This window comes from Sciurus vulgaris (assembly GCF_902686455.1).
Source record: "Sciurus vulgaris genome assembly, chromosome: 9".
Lineage (NCBI taxonomy): Eukaryota > Metazoa > Chordata > Mammalia > Rodentia > Sciuridae > Sciurus > Sciurus vulgaris.
Genome location: NC_136469.1, coordinates 84,279,406 through 84,303,089, shown reverse-complemented (window position 1 = coordinate 84,303,089; position 23,684 = coordinate 84,279,406). Strand labels below are relative to the sequence as shown.

The 23,684-nt window shown below is 34.8% G+C and overlaps 1 protein-coding gene across 2 annotated transcripts in view; it reads left to right on the top strand.

Annotated features, from left to right (window-relative positions):
* The window catches only part of USO1 (USO1 vesicle transport factor), a 68,418-nt gene extending 55,831 nt beyond the window's left edge, over positions 1-12,587 (top strand). For both annotated transcript variants that reach the window (XM_079152716.1, XM_079152717.1), the window contains 8 exons: positions 553-674; positions 4,165-4,303; positions 5,787-5,950; positions 6,518-6,595; positions 8,573-8,671; positions 10,232-10,339; positions 11,423-11,638; positions 12,158-12,587. In XM_079152716.1, coding sequence (XP_079008842.1) covers positions 553-674; positions 4,165-4,303; positions 5,787-5,950; positions 6,518-6,595; positions 8,573-8,671; positions 10,232-10,339; positions 11,423-11,638; positions 12,158-12,247 — 1,016 coding nt within the window. In that variant the 3' untranslated portion in view covers positions 12,248-12,587. The remainder of the gene's footprint in view (positions 1-552; positions 675-4,164; positions 4,304-5,786; positions 5,951-6,517; positions 6,596-8,572; positions 8,672-10,231; positions 10,340-11,422; positions 11,639-12,157) is intronic.
* Positions 12,588-23,684: the final 11,097 nt, after the last annotated feature.

The following is a 23,684-nucleotide window of genomic DNA, read 5'->3' as shown; positions in this document are numbered from 1 at the left end:
ATATTCTGGATACATGCAGATTTTGTAAGTCTAAAAGTAGGATTTTTTTTCTTAGTGCTTGATCAGAAGTCTATTTAAGACTTCTGGATTCTCTTAAGATTGCAGAGTTTATTATTGCTTTTCTATCATGGAGCTAGGCCATCCATTTCTACTGATTGATTAAGTCTTAATAAAATAGTACTTAAAATGTTTAAAATAGCTGCGCACAGTGGCACATTCCTGTAATCCCAGTGACTTGAGAGGCTGAGGCAGGAGGATCACAATTCGGAGGCTAGGCTCCGAATTTAGCAAGGCTCTGAACAATTAACAATTTAACATTTAACAATTTAGCAAGGCTCTAAACAATTTAGTGAGAAAGGCTTGGAATGTAGCTCAGTGGTAAAATGCTCCAGGTTCAATCTCAAGTAAAGAAATAAAATAAAAAGTTCAAAATGACTGGGCGTGTAGCTCGGTGGCAACATGTATTTACCAAGTATAAGACCATGGGTTTTATCCCTAGCACCATAAAAATAAAAAGTTTAAAACAGATTTTAAGTAAACTTTCTTTTATAGGTGTTATTACTAAGGCTATTTATAAGTCCAGTGAAGAAGATAAGAAAGAAGAGGAGGTAAAGAAAACATTAGAACAGCATGACAATATTGTGACTCACTACAAAAATATGATTCGAGAGCAAGTAAGTACTAAGAAATTGTACTTTCTCATTACTATTAGATACTTTCTGCTTTAGGGAAGGATTTTTCCAGGCATTTCCAATGAAAGAATCTAGAAAGTAAAATTCATTATTTTCAAAAGCATATGAGTATTCAATAAATTCAGCACCTAATATGTGAAAAACACAGGCAAGATACTGTGGATAAAAACATGATTCAGCATATTGCCACACCAGTCCCAGGAGGAAACAAACCTATAAGTAAATTATTGTAGTATATATATTGTAGCATATGAAGTCCAGTAATAGAGATGATCAAAAATATGGCAGCACTGAGAGGTGTCTAACTTAGCTAGGTAGGAGGAGCAGGAAACTGTGGAATCAGAAGCTGAGTCCTAAAGGGATGATTAGGAGTAAGCCATGGGAAAAGAGAACAAGGAAGAGAAGCAGGGATGACAGAGTAAGTTTGACTGCAGTGCTAGCTGTGTAAAGAAGAAATTTTAGGAGTAAGGATAGAGGGAGGGAGCCCAAGAACCAAGTTCTTGTGGTAGAGTAGGAAATAAAGGGTACTGTGTTCTATGAGTTCACTCAGTACTTTTAAAAAAAAATATTTAAGTTGTAGATGGACACAATGCCTTTATTTTATTCATTTTATTTTTATGTGATGCTGAGGATAGAACCCAGTGCCTCACATGTGCTAGGCAAGTGTTCTATCACTGAGCTACAGCCCCAGCCCCGACTCAGTACATTTTAAACACTGTTAATTTGGCCAAGTGCTATGGTGCACGCCTATAATCCCAGCAGCTTGGGAGGCTGAGGCAGAAAGATCACAAGTTCAAAGCCAGCCTCTGCAACTTAGCAAGGACCTAATAAGCAACTTAACAAGACCCTGTCTCAAAATAAAAAGTAAAAATGAGGTAGGGTTGTGGCTCAGTGTTTGTAAGTGTCCCTGGATCCTATCCTTGGTACAAAAAAAAAAAAAAGCACCACTACTTAATTTTCACAACACCCTACAAAGTAGTTTTTATCTTTAGGATAAATGAGACTTAGAGAATTTCACTGTGCCCAGGGTCTTATTAACTGGTTGAACAGAATTTAAATACATGTTAGCTAAACTTTAAAGCAATACTTTATGGTATGAAAGGAATAGATTTGAGAAATGTGAAAACTAAAGAACATAAAACTTGGCAGGACATGGTAAGGTTTGGATGCAGGTGTAAAGATGCAAGTAGAGTCAATTGTGATCCTTAAATTTTTATCTTGGACAAATGAATAGATGATACAGAGTTAGATAGTAGAAGAGAAGTAAGTGATGAATTTGAGGTAATAATGAATTAAGTTGAAGCTGCATTTTCAGAATCATCAGATGGTATTTTCAAGATACTAATAAACTTCCTCTTAGGTTATATTGAGACTTTAACCCTTCTATTATGTTCTTTTACAATGTGTTTCTTGGTTTTTACTCTCATTTAATTTATTATTATGGTATAAATACCTTGACTAGACTTCTAGAAAGTGCTTTAGTATTATGTAAAAAATGAGATTATTAAAGTTGTTGAAGTTCCAGTATCATAAAAAATGCACTGATGGCAATCCATGTGAGTCAGGTTCATCTCCTTCCCTACATGTTACTTTCTTCCCCACCATCTATATTATTGAGATTGAAATTTGAAAAAAGAATGGAAATATTGTTGTATATTTAGCATTCAGTCAGCTTTTCAATTTATAAGCACATCAATAAACTGGAATCATCTTGATCAAAATTTGAAATATCAACTACCCATGGTTACATGGTTACTAGGATTTTTCATCTATGTTTTGGTAGAAATGTGGAATCATTTCTAGTTGATAAGTATTTTTGAAGTGATAGAAAATAAATAGTTGGAATGTGCTCTGTAGTCTACACTTGGGACTAAAAAGTACAGTTGATTTGGAAAAAGTGATTTGACACAATTACTATTATGACTCATCTTTTAAAATATAAATTTTAGATATTCTCCCCATTTAAAATGCTATTTAAAGCTATATAAAACATTTATATTCTTTAAATGACATTTGAGAATCTATCCTAAGGAAACTCTCAAATTCAAGAAAAATATATGAACTAAGGTATTTATTTTGATGATATTTATTTTGAAAACTGGAACACAACGTCAGTATAAAAACATTTAACATAATTTATATTGCATCTACTTTATCAGATATTAAGTGAGCATTAAAAAATCATGATTGGGCTGGGCAAGGTGGCACATGCCTGTAATCTCAGTGGCTCAGCAGGCCGAGATAGGAGGATCATGAATTCAAAGCCAGCCTCAGCAACTTAGTGAGGCCCAAGACCCTGTCTCTAAAAAAAAAAAAATACAAAAAAGCCTGAGGATGTGGTTCAGTGGTTAAGTGCCCTTGGGTTCCATTCCTGGTATCAAAAAAAAAAAAAAAAAAAAAAAAAAAATCATGATTGGGGCTGTAATCCCAGAGGCTTGGGAGGCTGGGGCAAGAGGATCATGAGTTTAAAGCCAGCTTCAGCACCTTACGAAGCCCTGAGCAACTTCACAAGAGCCTGTCTCTAAATAAAATATTAAAAGGGCTGAGGATATATTTCAGTGGTTAAGTGCCCCATGTCCCCTCCCCCGGAAAAAATCACTGGGAAGGGTATGTATTGATGTGATCAAACAGTACATTTAAATATTAAATGTTATAGTTAGGCATGGTGGCACACACCTGTAATCACACTAATTCAGGAGGCTGAAGCAGGAGGATCACAAGTACAAAGCTAGCCATAGCAGCTTAACAAGACCCTGTCTCAGAATTTTAAGAAAAGGGGCTGAGGTTGTAACTCAGTGGTCAAGTACCCCTGGGTTTAATTCCCAGTATCAAAAAAAAAAAAAAAAAAAAAAATTAACAAAATTACGTATGGACAGATTCTGACAAGTTTTAAAAACATGGATTAGACGAAAATAAAACCTCTAATTCCAACTATAGTTGTATTAGTGTGGTAAGAGATGGAAGTTTTTTAAAATGTTCTGTTCTGTTCTATGATTATCTTAGTATTAAAAATAATATTGACGTTTATGCATATCTGCATTTAAGTATTTCTTAAATACTTGGGTACAAATTTCTTATATATTTTTTTTTGGCGGGGAGGGTGCTGGGAATCAAACCCACAGCCTTGTGCTTGCAACACAAGCACTTTACCGACTGAGCTGTTTCCCCAGCCCCTCTTATATGTTTGATAGACCTTAAACTGGAGTTTATTTTACATGATTTTTCCCCATAATTGCAGTGCAATTGTAAGCTGAGCTGTAGTATTTATTCATCAGACCCTGCTTAAAAATCTATAGTTCTGCTGCATGTTAGTTGGCTTTGGTGTATATTAATATATTAATGCTTAATTATTGAATGATTTTGAAAGTGTTTGGAGTACTTTACCATACTGACCCCAAACAGCCTTTACATTTTAAATTCTTTGTCTACTTAAGGCTATATAATTCTTCTGGAATTATGTTTTGTTTCACAGGATCTACAACTTGAGGAATTAAAGCAACAGGTTTCTACATTAAAATGTCAAAATGAACAGCTCCAAACAGCAGTCACACAGCAGGTATCTCAGATTCAGCAGCACAAGGATCAGTATAATCTTCTTAAAGTACAGCTAGGTAAGTATAGCTACACATTAGCATTGTAGTGTCCAGGTCATTCTCTCCTCAAGAGCTTGACAAGTCAAACAGATTTTCTTTATAGACTAGTTTTCTTTAACCTCTTAATCATTGCAATAAAAATGTAAATCACAATTCACAATAGCCAGATTGTGGAACCAACCTAGATGCCCTTCAACTGATGAATGGATAAAGAAACTGTGGTATATTTATACAATGGAATATTACTCAGCCATAAAGAATAATAAAATTATGGCATTTGCAGGCAAATGGATGAAATTGGAGAATATCATGCTAAGTGAGATAAGCCAATCTCAAAAAACCAAAAGAAGAATGATCTCGCTGATAAGCGAATGATGACACATAATGGGGGGGGGCAAGAATAGAGGAAGGAGGGACTGTATAGAGGAAAAAGAGGGGTGGGAGGGGTCGGGGGAGGGAAAAATAACAGAATGAATCAAACAACATTACCCTATGTAAATGTGTGTTTACACAAAAGGTATGCCTTTACTCCATGTACAAAGAGAGAAACAAGATGTATCCCATTTGTTTATAATAAAAATAAATTTTAAAAAAATGTAAATCAGGCTTTTAGAGCAAAATGTTTTGGTAATTGTAGTTAAGACTAGATCTTTAAAATTTGAAGTCTAGGCCCCTTGATATTTGTTTGATTATCTGACCCATTGGCTCTCAACCATGGTTGCACATTAGAATCTTGAGATACGTTTAAAAACATACAAATCCCAAGACCCCACTGAGTTTCTGATTTAATTAATCTAGGTTTAGATCTGGACATCATTATTATAGGCTCCCTTGGTGATTATAATAGATAGCCAGTTGAGAATCACTAATCTTTCAATTGCCTCATCTGCAAAATGGAGATAGTAATATTTGTGTCATCTGAGAATTAAATGAAATTTTATCTATGTGCGTGTATATAATCCTAGTTCAGTCCCTGGCAAATAGTAAGAGTCATCTGTTTGTAAATAATATTATCCTATAGTACTCGTGATTGGAATGCCAGTTACTTAAAAGTACTAAGTTGGTTTTATTTATATGAGGTGACTAAATATTTCAGGAAAAAACATTCTCTTCCTGTATTTATGACAATCTGTCAGGTATTTTAGCCCATATATAAAGTTATTCTGTGAAGAATTCTTAAAGGGACTTTACTTTCTTTTACATTCATTGACAGAATTGAAATTGAAACTATTCTAATTCTTATTCATAGATCACCAAATCATATAGTTTAGGCAAAACTATGCTGTTTTTCATCCCAGAAACCCTGAAAATACAATTACTTCTCTATTTTTATCAATGGTCTGTTCTGCAAGGATGCAATGCGATTGCAAAATTACTGCCAAATTGAGATAAAGAAGTTATATTTGAATCTCATATTAATCTTATTTTTCAGCCTTCTGGTTCAGAAACTGAAAAACTTTCATTTCATGCTAGCTTTTCAAATTTTATGCCTGTTTCATAGGAAAAGACAATCAGCATCAAGGTCCTTACAATGACGGGACACAGATGAATGGCATTCAGCCAGAAGAAATTAGTAGGTTACAAGAAGAGATAGAAGAATTAAAAAGTCATCGGGAACTTTTACAAACCCAACTTGCTGAAAAAGACACTTTGATTGAAAATTTGGTAAGTAAAAAAACTTTTTCAATAAGCAGTCAAGAGTAATTCTCATTATCTCGATTATGCATTTTGTTTTGCTTTTGCAATACTGGGAATCAAACCCAGGGCCTATACATGCTAGATAGGTGCTCTGCCACCAAGGTACATCCTGAGCACTGTTTGTTTTGCTGGAACCTTTATGCCAGAGTATCATAGATTAAGATTTTAGAATATGAGCTTTGGAGTTAGACTGTCTAAGCTTCAGTGCTTCCTAAATAATTGAATTTAAGCAGCAAAGTAAATCTCTTTAAACTTGTTTTCTGATCTATAAATTGGTGATAATGTCTGTTTCATTGTTATGAGATTTACATGAGATAACTTTTAGTACATAAATTAGATACGAAGAAGTCACAGTATGGGTTATGTTGAAATTTATCTTGCAAAAAAAAATCAAAATGTTGGTGTGAAAGTTTTGGGTAAGCATTTCTGAGGTAGAGCTTATATATGCACAGTTTTTTTGTTTTTTGTTTTTTGTTTTTTTTTTCTTTCTTATTAAACTTTTTATTTCATAGTTCATTTCTGTTTTACTTGTAGAAATCTTCCCAAACTACTTCTGACATGAACGAACAGTCTTCAGCTAGAGATTCTGAACAAATTGCAGAATTAAAGCAGGTAATTTTCTAGCTTGAGCCAAGTTCAGTTTGGTCTTGTTATAATTATAATAGAATAATAGCACTGCAGTTTTATTAATTTAGAACTATTTTGTGATGATTAAGCAAAACTTTATAGTTATTTGAAAATCTAGAAGCTGATTTTATTTAGTTTTGTTGTGGTGGTGGTACTGGGGGTTGATTCCAGAACCTTGCACATAACTAGGCAAGTTCTCTACCACTTTCCTCAGCGCCCCCAGAAGCTGCTTTTAATTATACAGTAATAGTATTTTGCTTTTTAGTTTGTTTTTCATTGTTCTTTTTAACAGTTCCCTGCATCTTGCTGAGATTATTGGTGAAAAACAGTTATGGAACTTTTAAAATATATTTATAAGCTGCATATGAATATATGTAATCTTAGGCCTCATTTTCATACTGTTGACTAAGATAATTGCTTTACTGAAATGTATTCAGTGTTTAAACCATTCTGTCCAGAAAATTGGAATTGGAAAAGAGTAAACTTGTATATATCTTAGATGACTGCAGCTGAAAAACAAAATACCTTTTCTCAGGGTGATAACTAAATAACGTAGTAATTGTAAGAAAAACTTAGAAAAGTATCAGGTTGCTCATTAATATATCATTCCTAAACAAATTTTTGTTTTGAAATTTCCTTTCTTTTCTCTCTCTCCTTCATTCCATCCTTTCCTTCTTTCTTATTAAAAGGAATACAGTTTTCTTAAAAAAAAAAAAAAAAAAAAAATTCAAGCAATACTAATGTTACAATCCAGAACTAACTTCCTTCTCTGTCAGTCAGCTGACCATAGGGCACTGGTCTGAGAGAGGAGTGACTATACATAGAGAGATTGTGCATTATTTTATTATGTCTGTATACTTCAGAGTAGGTTCTAAAATCAGGCCTTTTTTCAATTTTTCAAATCATGTTGTTAAGGATTTTCAGATCTCCAGTATATCTGTAATGTTTTGCTTAAAGGTTAATATGCTGTTTGGGTTTTAGGAAGTCTACCTATTCTAGAACTGTCTCAAAATGTTAACAAATTCAGTAATTAATTTATAACCTTACTTTGTAAATCTTAAGTAAAAATTTTTATCATTTAAGTATGTTTCCCAGTGAAACCTTGATGCGATATCTTCACGGAAGAAAATTTTCTTTTAGTTTTGTACTTTTTCCAGTTTTCTTTTATAAGCTTTAGATTGTTAAAAATATACATTTTTACATTGATCATTTTGTTTAGTAACAGGCTTTTGTTTATTGTAATATATGTCATTAAATACTGTGTAAAAAGAACCAAAATAGTCTTATCTTGCATAACTTCCATGTAACTCATTTTGAGGACTGAAAAACTAGGACAATTAAAAAAAAGCCACATACATTTACACCTGACAGAAATTTTAAAGAAAAGAATGTTTTTATATGCCTATATTCTATTACTTTCTCAATGATGACAAATAGACATTGTAAAATATCCCAGGTGGGGCACTTTTCCTTATAACCCCAGGTTAAAAAACCCATTTTAATTGCTTTTCTTTTATTGTATTTTTGTGGGGTAGAGGAGGAAAGGGTAAGAACATTGAAAAGTTCCTTAATACAAACTTTCAGTTACCCCATTTTCACTGTAGTAGTATTTCATCTATGTTTAGCGGCCCCTTATATAGAGATGTCATGTTTTACCCTTTAAACAGTAAACCTACAGTTTTAGAGGGTAGGGTCAAGAAAGGAAATCATTCTTTTTAAGATTTATTTTCCGTAAACATACATTTCCTTGATGAAATTAATACTATTTAGGGGCTGGGGTTGTGACTCAGTGGTAGAGCACTTACCTAGCATGTGTGAGGCACTGGGTTTGATCCTTAGCACCACATAAAAATAAATAAATAAAGGTATATAAATACAATAATAATATTATTTTTAAAAGATTTTTTAAAAAGAGAAATTAATACTATTTAATGGTACAATTCAACTTTTTTTGTCTCTTAGGAACTGGCAACTTTAAAGTCTCAATTAAACTCACAATCTGTAGAGATCACCAGACTACAGACAGAAAAGCATGAGCTGTTACAGAAAACAGAAGCATTTGTACGTGAATTCTTTTTTTTTTTTTTGGCATCTGAAAGGTAGTAAACACAGAGTGTTATATTATTTCTCAGCCTCAGTTAAAAAGAAGCAGATTCATCAGATTTCACCTTCTCTTTAGATCCCTCACTACCCAGAGTTCTAGTAGCGTGGGCTTCCTGACCAGAGAGGCAGTCATTTTGTAGTCAGACTCTCCAAGTTGTTATTGAATGTTTTATTTTGCTGGTATTACATGCTATCTCTACCCGCTCCAGTCAGAGTGGCAGCTTTTCTACAGGTTTAAAATGATCAGAAACCTTGTTGGCCTTCCCTGTAGTTCATAGGAGTCCAAGCCATTAGACAGGAGGGTCCTCCACAGATCCTTTTTGGATAACTTTATCTCTCTTTCTGGCATCTGCTGAGCTGATTGATTGGATCCATTAATCACACATATAATCTCTTTACAAATCATTCTCCAAACTTCTGATGTTTTCTCCAAAACATGCCTTCTCATTTTTTGCAATATGGATAGACAGAATTTTCCAAATCTTCAATTTCCATTTCTTTTTTGCTTAATCATTCATTCATCAGTTTGTCTCATCTTATATTTTACTACTGGCAGCTAGGTGAAATGAGGCCTTATCTCAGTTAAATATCCAAGTTTATAACTTTAAAGTTCAGTATTTTCCACAAAACACTAGAGCACAATTCAGCACAAGTTCTTTTCTACCTCAAAACAAGAACTGCCTTTTATCTGATTCCCAGTGATGTTTCTCATTTCCCTCTGAGACTTCACCAGAAGCTCCTTTAATGTTCATATTTACATCAACATTCTGTTCATGATAGTGTATGTGTATCTCTTACGACCATAAAAGCGTTCTCTGTAGTTTTTGTTTCTCAGCCCTCACCAGAATTCTTTTATATCCATATTTATATCCACCTTTTATATCCATATTTATACCAACAGTCACTTTGAGATATTTAGGCTTTGACTAATGTGCACCGCAAAACTCTGAGCTTCTTACTCATTATCCAGTTCCAAAGCCATTTCCACATTTTTAGATATTTGTTGCATTAGCACTCTACTTCCTGGTATTCTGTAGGAAAAGAATTAAAAACTTTGATTTAATAGCATCTATTATAGCACTTAAGAGAATACTTGCATATTGCCAGTTAATGTTCTTTGACTCGATTCATCATCTGCCTGTTTTTTCTGAAATAATAATGTAGACTCATGTTACAGGAAGTTTATGAGGGAAAAGCTTTGAAAAATAATTTGTTTATTAGATCTTGTGTTATAGTTTCACTAGGGCTGCGTCATTGATTACTTTTCCAGGCTGACCTTGAGGAAGCTTATTAGCCTAGCCTTCCTCATATTTTGATAAGATTTAATGCTGTTCCAGATGGGGACAGCTCATCTGTCAGCAAAGAGTACTTTATTGCACATAAATACAAGAAGAGGTTTATTTTCTGTAGTTGGAAATAAAATTTAAAAAAAGATTAAATTACCACTTTGAGTTCATACTGTTTTTAACTTCCAAGAAGCTTTTTTTTTTTTTTTTTTTCCCTAATTTCTACTTTCAGGCAAAATCCGTTCCTGTTCAAGGAGAGAATGAGTCTGTAATAGCAGCTAATACTACTGATGTAGAGGGAAGACTGTCAGCATTACTACAAGAAACTAAAGAATTGAAGGTTGGTTATTGGTAAAACTCTTTTATTTATTATGTATAGTATGATATGAACACCAGAAAATTTGATTTTATCTCATTTAATCTCATCTAATCTTAAGATCCTTAGGTTTATGAAGAAAGCAGATGGGCTATAATTTTATCATAACATTACCATTCATATTTTGATGACTAAAGATGTCACAAAGAAGTTTTTAAATTCTGTTTCAAATGATGGTATTGAGTACTTGAAATAAGAGTTTACATGCATGTACTGCAAAAATAAAATTCATTGAAAATATTTGTTTTCTTGTCAATATCAATATATCTAGTCACAATAACAAAGCAAGGAACAGCTAATACACAAGCCAGATGTAGGCTTCCCTTAAGGCTGAGGAACACAGGAGCATTAAATTCTGATAGTCTGTTACATTACAGACTTCAGAATAAATAATATGAAGAAAAGAATAAGGTGACTTTGATAAAAAATAAAAGGCATGAAGGGAGAAATGCAAAAAAGAAAGATAATATATAATTAGAATTTTAGGGTTGTGATCATATTATTTTTAAACCATGGATTTTGGGGATATAGCTCAGTTGGTAGAGTGCTTGCCTTGAATGCACAAGGCCCTAGGTTCAATCCCCAGCACTGCAAAAATAAAATAAACCATGAATTTTATTTGAAATTATTATTCTTTCTCATTTAATTCTGTGATGTGGGCTTTTTTTTTTTTTTTTTTTTCCCCCCTTGAGTTTTGAGTTCTTATCTGTTGGTAACCAGACTTCTGCTGTAAAATGTTTTGTGTTTTGTGTTTTGTTCCTCTGATTATCTGACGTGGTATTGCTTTCTTATCTCTTAGGATTTTTTGAAAACTACATTTTGGATGTTAAACTCTTACTTTTCACAGTAACCATTTTCAATGGCTACTCCAATAAATTCTCATGTTACTAGATATATATGTTTTAAGCCTCCGTGTATCTTCAACTTCCACCCTTAAATGCCTCAAATTGGACAAGTATAGTGGTTTTTCATAGAAAGAAACTATTTGTTAAAAATTCTAGCAAAGCAAATACTAACTTCAGATTTTTTACTTTCATCTTTTCCTAGAATGAAGTTAAAGCTCTGTCTGAGGAAAGAACTGTCATTAAAGAGCAACTGGATTCATCAAACAGCACTATTGCCATTTTACAAAATGAGAAAAAGAAACTACAGGTGGAAGTTACAGATTCTAAAAAAGAACAAGATGATCTCTTGGTGCTGTTGGCTGATCAAGATCAGAAAATATTGTCATTGAAGAATAAACTCAAGGATCTTGGTCATCCAGTAAGATAGAAATGTTTCCAAAAATGATTTGTATTACATTTCTTGGTGAACATTTAGAAAATTTTAATATAGCATAGAAAAATTATTGTAGGTATTGTTTTGTGGATTTATGAATATGGTATTATCTACATTTCTTTCACTGTTCAGTGAATTGGTTTAAGACACAGATTAAATTCATTTTCTAGCACTTACAGACTATTCTCTTTTGGACCATGAACCTAAAAAGTGAATTGATGTGATGACTCCTGTGATAACATAAGACTCTGAGCACCTAAGTAGACCATTATCTTTATCATATTTGGTTCAGATTTGTATGTAGAGATGTATAATCACTCATCATTAAAGTTAATTGATACATTTCATTTGTATTAAAATGACAGGGAACCTTGAGCATTAAATCAAGGAAATCAAATGTCTTATAGTCTATAATTGCTAAAACAGAATATATGTGTACATTTATCATGTATATTATATGTGTGAATAGATTTTCATAGTATTAAATTTATATTTTCCCTTTAGATTGAAGAAGAGGATGAACTTGAATCCGGAGATCAAGAAGATGAGGATGATGAAAATGAAGATGTCAGCAAAGACCAGGATCATATTTAACTCTAAAATCTCTAGGAATAATAGACATTATATTGTAATTTTGAAGATGAAAACTTAAAAAGAGTGTTTTGGTTTACCTCCACAGAAAATAAAGATTTAGAAACCAAGTGGAAAACATTCACTAATAAGACTATTGATGTATTTTTTAATTTTGTCAACCATGTTGAAAACCCTAAAACTCTCTGCAGAACACCCACTTTATTTAAATTCATCTGATCTGTCCCAAAATATAATTTACAAAGACACAAACACACACATCCAAAAAAAAAAACACACCATTTGAAGACATGGTGGCAGTGCTTTTGGCCTTATTAGTTCATTGGTTTTTTACTTTTCAGAATTCGTAGCTTTTAAATACTAACACATTTGATTTCATATGTATTGGATTGGAATCACTGTTTCTAAATTCAGCATTTTGAGCTCTTAGCTAATGATTTCCTTTTAAAGAAAGGAAATGTACTTAAAGTCAAGATAGTCTGGGCTGAGGGAATAAAGCATGTGTTGTCAGCCCTTGGTGGCATGTGACTTCCAAGATGAGCCAGAGTGGGCAGTTTAGAATGAGTGCCTTGACACCTGGTGTGGCTATATTTTGTATGCTAAAGAAAGGAGGATACTGACACAGCAATGTGAAGGGAGGTTCTGATAAACTTTTGCAACAGTGTATTAATACAGTTGGTTTTCTTTTTATTTTAAGCTAAACATGGAAAATAAATTAAAAGTTAATAGCTTATACAATTCAGATTTAGTATTGTTTGATTATCATAAAATGTATGTTCCTAGTTTTAAAAAGACCCAAACTATGATTTATATAATTTATTGGCATTTTTGCTGAATAGGTTTAAGTCAGATAATAGATTTTTAAAAAGCAGATAAAGCAATGTGTCAAAATTTAATGTTTTCGTAATAAAATAGATATTATGTTCACTTAATCCGTGGTTATGTTTCTTTATTTTTAAACTTTGAGAAACTGTTTTATTCTTTTGTTGTTGTTCTTTTTAGATACACATGACAGTAGAGTGTATTTTGACATATTACACATACATGGAGTATAACTTATCCTAATTAGGATCCATTCTTGTGGTTGTACATGATGTGGAATTTCTTTTTTTTTTTTTATTGTAAACGGAATACATGTTGTTTCTCTGTTTGTACATGGAGTAAAGGCATACCATAAGATGTGGAATTTCACTGGTCATGTATTCATGTATGAACATAGGAGAGTTAGTTATGTCTGATTCATTCTACTGTCTTTCCTGTTCCCATCACCTATTTTATTCTTAATAAAGGGTGAACCCAGTGTAAATGGTGAGACTTCTCTTACTAGTAGTACATTACTACAAGTGAACATTAAAAGCAATCTCATTTCAAACTGACTATTAGGATTTCATAGATTGAAAGGAACTAGTGGTAGAAACTGGAGGGGGAAGAAGTTTGAGAAGGGTTTGTCTGTTTCTACAATTCAGCACTAGAGTTCTTAGTAATGATTCTCTTTTAATGAAATAGATCCAAAGGCACGATAGCCTGGGCTGGTGGTTAATTTTTATCATATGAATTCTGGGTTCAGAAATAGTTTGAGAAGTCCACTAAGGGGGACAAACTTTTGAGAGACGTATTCTTCACCTGTCTTCTTTTTTTTTTTTTTTTTTTTTTTTTTGGTGATACTGGGGATCGAATTCAGGGCCTTGTGCTTGCAAGGCAAGCACTCTACCAGCTGAGCTGTCTCCACAGCCCTTCACCTGTTTTAAATAACTGTGTTACAGAGTACCCACAAATGCACTGTGCCCCACTACCACCAAAGATTTCAGAAAGAAGCACCTATAAAATCAGTGCTAGTGGTATGTGCATTTAAATCCTGAGACTGTCCTGGAGTGGAAAGACAGGCGGTCTCATAGCCACACAGTTCAGCCTGGAACCAAAAGGGACATCTTCCTTACCCTATGGCCCCCACCATGATTTTTTGCCTGGATAGCTTCTGGAACTTACTAAATTGGTCTCTGTATCTCCACTCTGTTGCCTCTCCCACCCCACTGCCTCACCATCCTCATCTCCACCACAATAAGCTTTCTAAGATGCAAATTAAACAACTGCAGTTGCCTACTATTTGGAGTTCTTAGCAAAACAGGCAAGAGTCTATGTGCTGTGCTACCCTATGTGTTCTGCTAGAACCTTAACCAAAATATTTGCTGTGCCTGCCATGAGCTCTGCCTCACCTCAGGCCCAGAGTGATGGAGTCAGTCAATCATGAACAGAACCTCTGAAGGCATACATAACTTTTCTCTGGGGAGAGGCATACAAAATTTGGTATACCTTGAACCATAGAGATCACCTGCATTCTTTGGTTCATGGCCTGTTTCCTCCATTTTCAAAACCCATGATGTCAACTTGGAGTATCTATGCCCTGAACACTGAAATCTGTGCAGCCAACTGCTGGATAATAGTAATCATGAGAATGCACCTCACTTCTCTGATCTGAAATCCACTACTGCATCTGCATTGAAGATATTCTTCCCACAGGCTTCTCACAGTCAATGAATGATAAAGCAGGAATGCTAAGCCAGTCATATTCCTGGGGCACGAAGAACTGTCCCATCATTGTTCTCTGTCCAATCTCCTGAACCTCACTCTGCATGCAGAGTTTGGAATTCACTCAGACTCACAGCGACTGATTTCTGGAGGTGTTTCTCTGCTTTGCACCTGCATCTCCAGAAACCCACAAATTCAGCTGCCTCAGCTTCCCCAAATTCTTGACTGACAACAAATTGCCATGTTTGTGTGGGTTCCCTTTCTTTGCTGTCCAGTCTTAAGAAGTACCTCTGGTCAGAAAACGAGAAGATCAAAAGTTGATGGCATTTGTTTTCACTCTCAGGAATTACAGTCTGTACTGCCAGTCAATCTTTAAAAACAAATTTTAAATGCATTTTGTCCAGTTTAATTATTGTCTATGGCAATAGGGATAGTCTGTTGCCAGCTAATTATCAAAACTGATAGCAGGAAGCTCCAAAAAATAATATCTTCAGCAAGTATTTATAACCCTACCAATAATACTCAGAGTAACAATAACGGTAGTTAACATTTATTGAGGCGTTGAGATGTTCTCTCTACTGGATACTAGTCAGAGTATGTATTTTAAGTCACTTACTCTTCACGTTGACCTTATCAGGTTGGTACTACTACTATTCCCATTCAACTAATAAGAAAACTGAAGTTTACAAAGGTTAAGCAATGGTTGTCAGATAAAATGCAGGATGCTCAGTTAAATTTAAAATTCAAATAAATAATATTTTAGTATATCATGCAATATTTGAGACATACTTAATACTAAATATTTCTGTTATCTGAAATTCAAATTTAACTGGTTATCATATTTTCGCTAAATCTAGCAATCCAAAACTTGCCCAAGGTTCCATAACTACTCACTTCTGTACAAGGACTTGGAACCCATCTGTTTTAACTCCAAAACTCACACTTTTAACCATAATGCTGTTCTACTATCACTACTAATCACTACATGACATCTAGATTCTCGTTCAAATCAGGTCTGAGAATAAAACAAAGCAAAACAAATCAGGCCTGTGATTTTTAGGTTTTCTAAATTCAACATTAGAAATGCCATGCTGCAATCATTAAAAAAAAGGAATGAGCAGGTGGTCACATGTTTTGCTGCTCTACCAAAGAGAAGAACCAGCTGCCTGTTTGGCTTCTATGGTACTTTAAGGACCCAAATTCCATTATTTTGGACCTTCCAGTTTTAAAATTAATATAAAAAATTATCATCAGCTAGACTGACTGTCAACTATATTTACTTTTATAGGATGCTTTCAAAATATCTCTAATTCTTGAGGACAAAAAAGTAGGAAAAACTAATGACCTGAGTCTTTGACCTTAAGCAACTCACAGTGCAGTAGGAAAGACAATTACAAGCACAATGATAATAGCCTTAGCTTATTAAGTAATATATACCCAGTCACTTCATATTTATTTTAATCTTAATATTATCATTAAAGGTTGGTGAGTTCTCCATGTGTAAAATAGAAATAATAGTAAAAGCTTAAGTAACTTGTCCAAAGTTTACCCATCTGATAAATTATGAATCTGGTACTCAAATAGTTGTTTGATTCCAAGTTTGGGCTTTTCAAAAATGATTTCACACAATAATTTAGTCTTCATGATGAGACTAAGCCTCAAATGATAAGTATTGTAGCAAAGTTGTCAATTGAGAAGGGAGCATTCAGAACTAGTACATCATCCTTAATATCTAGTAGAGGGATTATTCATAATTGCTATTGATAATTGAGATGTAGTAATTAATAATATTGCTATATTTATTAAAGCTATTTTTTATGCCTTCTGTCAGCTATGATGAGTAAACTGGTAAATGACCCTATCAATCACCATAAAACTGGTCAAAGTCACTCATGATTAATTGCACTTATATGGGTATTGATGATAGTAGTCATAATATACTATTACATAAACAATAATACTAAGTGAAATAATCCTATGCCAGTAAATCATTCCAAAATAAATTGAAATATAAAACCCCAAACTAGTAACAGCAGGTATATTTCAAAAATTAGTATGAGTGGACTGTGGCTCAGTGGTAGAGTGCTTGCCCAGTATGTATGAGGCACTGTGTTCAATCCTCAGCATTACATAAAAATAAATAAAATATAGGTAACGTGTCCATTTACAACTGAAAAAAAATTTTTTAAAGTTTGTCAAGAAAAAATTTTACCATGCATGATGGTGCACACCAGTAATCCCAGGGGCCTGGGAGGCTGAGGCAGGAGGATGGAAAGTTCAAAGCCAGCCTCAGCAACGGTAAGGCACTAAGCAACTCAGTGAGACTCTGTCTCTAAATAAAATACAAAATAGGGCTGGGGATGAGGTTCAGTGGTTGAGTGCCCCTGAGTTCAATCCCTGGTACTTGGTACAAAAAAAAAAAAAAGAAAAGAAAGAAAGGAAGAAGGAAGAAGAAAGAAGGAGAAGGAGAAATTTTAAAACTCTATTTTTAAAAAATGAGTATGAGTGAAAAGATACGGCCTGACAAAGGAGAGTTTCAACATTGCTGTTTAACCAAGGATACTCCAGAGAGAGTGGTTCAATCAGGATATCAGAATAACGAGTGAACCTATTCTGGCCTTACAGATATCGGGACTTTCCATAAGAGATGAATTTATGAAATACCAGTATAAATTGTGGCCGTGAGAGCATACTGAGAGTTGTCTATAAAAGTATTGAGACATGTTTCTCAGGGCCACTTCCTGGAAACAACTGATTTTGTCTCAGGTTTCCCATTAAGTTTGGAGGAGGAGTCTGTATGCCTGTATGTTGGGTACAGGGATAAAAAATCTGTGACATAATGTTAAAAATTTATATGCACCAGATAATCCCAGCAATTTGGGAGGCTGAGGCAGGAGGATTCTATGTTCAAGGCCAGCCTGGCAATTTACTGAGACCTAAAAATAAAAGGGTTCAGTGGTGGTATCCCTGGGTTCAATCTCTAGCATTGTAAAAAATATGAATAATAATAAAATAAAAAGGTATGTGTATTGGTTGTTCATGTGAATTTTTACCTATAAAAATTAAATAGGAGTAATGACCTACCACAGTTCTTTTTGGTTTTTTTTTTGGTTTATTTTGGTATCAGGAATTGAACCTGGGGGCACTTAACCACTGAGCCACACCATCCAGCTCTTTTTATTTTTTGAGACAGGTTCTCACAAAATTACCAAAGTCCTGACTAACTTGCTGAAGCTGACTTTGAACTTTCAATCCTCCTCCCTCAGTTTTCTGTGTTGCTGGGATTACGGGCACACACCACCACACGTGGCTTCAAAGCTTTTATTATATTCTAGAACCATGAGTTTGTTAGAAGTACCTGGTGCTTTACTGAAAATCATAACTGATATTTTTTATGTAGGGTAGACGTTTCAAATGTAATTTAGATCTTACTTTCAATGTATACAAGTTAATTTTATTACTTCTATGTCACAAAGTACTGAACATTTGTTTTTCTAAAACTATATTGCTTTAGTTAATTTGAAATCCAATTAAAATTCCTCTCTGTATTTTGTCCATTTAATCCTTGGATGACTATTTTCTAACTCTAGACGATTCCTCTATATATGAATTCCTTCCAATATCTGATTATTATAGCGCAAAATTAAAATATTATGCAAAAAAAGATAATTGCTATTCCTGGTTGCTATGGTCTGAATGTGTATGTACCCCTATACATTCTAATGTTGAGCTACCCCCAAAGTGACAATATTAGGTGGGACCTTTGAGAGGCAATTAGGTCATGGGGGTACAGAGCTCTCATGATTGGAATCAGTGTTCCTATAAAAGAGGCCTGAGCGAGATCTCATCCACTAAATTAATGTTAGAATGAGAAGATGACTGTGAAGAAGGGGGTCCTCACCAGACAGCAAAATCTGCTGGCACCTTGGTCTTGAACTTTGCAGCCTCCAGGATTGTCTTTTTTGTTGTTGTTGTTGCAGTGCTGGGGGTTGAACCCAGGGCCTTGGGCATGCAAAGCAAGCACTCTACCAACTGAGCTATATCCCCAGCACATCCTCCAGAATTGTGAGAAATGAATTTCTGCTGTTTACAAGCCACCTGATCTATGGTACTTTGTTATAGCAGCCCAAATGGACTAAAACAGATGGCATGTATTCGGCACTCTCTCCTGTCTCTCTGGACTTCTACACATGCTGTTTTTGCTACTTGTTTCTTAACCCTCTTGTTATGGAGTTGGGGCTTTCTGAGAAACTGAGGCAGTGCAAAGGCCCCTCTTCAAACCCCAATTCTTGTGATCAAATCAGAAAGATTTCAGACATGTCGCTCCGAGTAACAGGAATGAGTTTATTGAAGGGACGGGAAGAAGGAAAGGGACATGCTCAAGGGAGAGAGTGTGGCCTCTCAAGAGAGGAGAGGGATCGCATGCCTCTTCTGCACTCCAATTTTATTGGAGATCCCAGAGATGTTTCCAGAGAGTCCCAACCAAGTCCACCTCTTAACTTTTGACTGACAGCAAGGAGACATTTGACTTTCAAGTCCCCACTGTCATGACAACTCTAGTTCACCTTGGCCCATGCTGACCAGTTCTAACTAGAATCTTAACCATACAGTCTTACAGATTTTACGGTTGGGAGGAACTATCCTTATCTCCCAGAATTTGGGATCTGGTCACAAAAATCAACTGGGTTCCTCTCATCAACATTATCTTGGGCCTGCACTTCTCCTGCAGTTAACAGGTAGTTTGCTGAGGAATGTGTCATATCCTGTCCACTTAGAAAAAGAAGCATGAGGGTGTCAGCTCAATGGGCCTATTTTATAAAATTATTCTCTTAACTTCATGTTCCCACCATCCCCATCTGTCTGTTCACTAACACTCCCCCCTCAAGGACTTCGGGTGCTAAATTCTTTTAGGGTATTTGGACACTGACTTATTGTGGCTACTTCCTGCTGAAAGGGACAAAGTTGGGGGAAAGTGACCGGAAGTCCTTGTTCTCCATCAGATGGAACATGGAGAGTTAAGGGTATCTAGCTATAGGGCAGTCCAGAGGTTCATGGTGACCATTGGTGGGTGAGGAGACGAGGCATACATAGGGCAGGGGTCATGCTAAGAGGACAATAAAGAAGACAGCAGAGCATTGTTTTTTGCAAACAATTAGTGTGAAAGCAATCAGTATTACCAGTTGGTCTCTGAAAACCATGCAGATGGTAACCATTAAAGCTTTAGGTGGGATCCACATGCTCTGTGAGTGGAGGTCAGTTTAGGCTTTAGAAACATTAGTAGAGTTGTACATTAAAGATGGTTTCCATGTACTGAAGGCTGCAACAACAGGGGAGCAATAATGATAAAGCGTAAAACATTCATCCTTATGATTTGAAACTTAATGAAGGATAGTTTATACCTCTAGCACTTCCAGAAGAAAAGAATAATCACCCAGAGTTACTTACTATAAGAGGTGAGAGCTCACTTTTCTTTCTTTCTTTCTTTTTTTTTTGATACGTGGGATTGAATCCAGGACCACTCAACCACTGAGCCCTTTTTTGTATTTTATTTAGAGACAAGTTCTCACAGAGTTGTTTAGGGCCTCGCTAAGTTGCTGAGGCTAGCTTTGGACTGGGGATCCTCCTGCAGCCTCCAGAGCCACTGGGATTATAGGAGTGAGATCCCACACCTGGCAAGAGCTCACATTTTAATGTGTTGTTAATTTGTCTGAAATTATGCTGATAGAAAAACAAACCCTTAAGTTTCACAGCTTTGTTGCAACAAGATAAGAGCCTCAGACTTCTCATGGGAACTGGTAATCTTTACCAACAAAGCAAATTACATTAGTTCATTCATCTATTGATACCGGATGAAAAAGACAGTATCAACGAAAAAGACAAAAGTGAAAAAGACAAAAGACTGTTCCCGCATGTAACTTACATTCTAGATTAAACAACAACAAATAAATATATAATGGAATTGAGGGCTCTTCTGGGAAGAGTTTCCCTTTTGGTCTTCTTTCCTGGCAAATTAAGTGTTTTTGTTTGTTTGTTTTTGTAGTTGTAGATGGACAGCATGGCTTTATTTTATTTGTTTATTTTTTATGTGGTGGGATCAAACTCAGTGCCTCACGTGTGCCAGGCAAGTGCTCTGCCAATGAGTTACAGCTCCGACCCCCTTCACTGTTTTTTTTAGACATAGTTTTTTTCCATTTCTACCTTAAGCACCTGTGACTAGTTGTTTTTGTTTAAAAACGAAAGCTTTACATATCGACCTTGCTACAATTACATATTACTTTTTTTAGTTGTATGTGGATACAGTATCTTTATTTATTTAATGTTATATGGTGCTGAGGATGGAACCCAGTGTCTCACACATGTGAGGCAAGCGTTCTACCAATGAGCTACAGCCCCAGCCCCTACATATTACTTTTGATTTTGCTAATTATAAAAACATAAGACCACTTGGTAATTTCCCCCCTATGAAAATATAAAATTTCTAATACCTGATTTGCTAGTCTTTTTCTAGCTCTGACTTTTCATTATAGATTTATTTAAATAGACTTATTATTCTATACATCTAGTGGGACATCCTTAGTGGTAAAGTTTGCCATTTTGTGGCTCTTGTGACTCATTCACTTAACAAAGTTCTTTACCCTGTCTTTGACCTTTATACCTCTAGTACCCCTGAGAGACAGTTTTTTGTTTCTTATTACAGAAAAGATGAGATACAAGTGGTTTCCGTGATGAACATGGGTGGATCTTCTGTTTTTTACTCTAGTATTCTTGACCCACAAAAAGATTGCAGAAATAAAAACTGTAAAACAAAGAAATGTAGGCAACTATTTTGCAGCAAAAAGATTATATTGCTTTAAAGTAGATGAGTTGAAAAAAAGCTTAAGTACAGTATTACTTAGCTCTCCGTATTGTGTTACAAATTACTGTGAATTTAGCAGTTCAAAACAACACATTTTTGTTTCAGTTTCTGTGGGTCAGGAGTCAGGGAACAGCTTAACTGGGTCTTCAGTCAGAGGCTGCAATCAAGATGTCAGTGAGGCTATGCAGGTTCAACTTGGGGAGAATCTGCTTTCCAGGCTCACTCAGCTTGCTGGCAGGACTGATTTTCCTGTGGAAGTACAACTGAGGATCCCATATTTTTCTGACTATTGACTGAAGCCCACCCTCAACTTCTAATGATCCTGAACCCTACTAGGCTTCCTGGACATGCATGCTTACTTCAGCAAGCTAGCAAGAACTATCTGTAGCTCCACTCAGCTTGAGACTGAGTCTGTTCTTTGACAGCCAATTTCTCCAAGTGAAGCAAGGTTGGTATAGTGCTCAGTAAATGTTGGCAGTTAAAAAAGTGTTTTCATTATAGTTCAAGACCTGAGTAACTATTTAGGAGATATAATATGGCAAACTCACTGTCCTGTTTGCTTGCAACAAATACTGAAGTTAAGTAAGCCATTCTATTGGTACATTTGTTCTTTGGAATTCCCAAGGACAAGATCCTTTTTATATTAAATTTCAACTTGTGAAGTCCTCGGCATTGCTATGGCCTTTCAGACTATTTTTCATATTTTGATTTTTTTATCATAAATGCTTCATTTTTACCACCTCTTAAAAAGGGTGGGGATAATTGTTTTACTCTACTGATCTTGCCACAGTTTAATGTAATGTGTTCATGCACCAGAGGACATCATAAAATATCACTTTTTTTAAGTTAGGAAATATGATAACACATTATATAATTAAGATTTTTTATTGAGTAAAGGAGCTATTAGACAGCTAATAAATATATGTAATAAAGACAACAGAATTTTGAACTTCATTTAATGTATCACATATCTAAATAACTTTAAAATGTTATAATCTTGTATACTAGATTTTTTTATTATTAATAAATACCTATAAAGCATCTAGTGATTTAAATAAGACCCCCAAAACAACAACAATAATAACAAAGCTCATACTTGTGTTGCAAAGATACTCTTTTAGTTTGTCCTTGAATCATAATCTCTCAAAACTTCCCAAATTAAGACAAATAAATGTACACAATCATGTTGTCTGCAAACAGAAAAAAAAATTTTTACAGATGTCAAATAATCAACAGTTTCTCGCTTTTAATTTAGAGCATTAAATGAAACTCCTGCTCTGAAGAAAAAGATAAGTAAATGATAAATTATGCAGATATTAGATTCGAAGAAGTAACTTCTTTAAGTTTGGACATGAGCATCTATCTCATTTGGTTTGTTCATATTTGAAAGGCGTTACAATATGCAGCGATTTCAGTGATGGTTTCTCATATGGAAGCATGCTTTCTCCCAATTTAATGATCTTGAGTCATAGAAACCTGTATTCAGTGGAAAAAATCTTTTGAGTTAATGAGATTAAAATATTCAAGGTAGTTTAGGTTTCAAGTAACAGAAACCCAATTCCAAATAAGTGAGACTAGAGGAATCAGAAAACAACTCCTTGGAGATGTTTTGCTTTAATAGGCCAGTAGCTTGAGTGTGATGTGGGTCAAGTGAAAGTTTTTTAAAAATGGGAAATAACATATGCTGGTGGAAATGATCAAACAGAAGAACAGTGCTAGGGTAATGTCCTTGAAGACAGGAGTGGAGATAAATCTGAGGAATGAACAGCAGAGATGCCTTGGGTTGGAGTATATTGATATCATATCCATGGAAAAGGAGGGAAGACAGAGGATTCGGCTAAAAGGGAAATCATTTGGTAAGTGGTGGTGGGAATGTATTGAAGTTTACTGATTGTTTCTATTTTCTCAGATAAGTAGGAATCAAGATATCAATTGAAAGTAAGAATTAAGGAAGAAGTTTGAGGAATGTGAAGAATTTATAAAAAGAGACATCTTGAAGCCGAGTTGGGGGAGTTGAATGGACCAGGAAAATATAATTCCAAGCATCAACTCCAGACA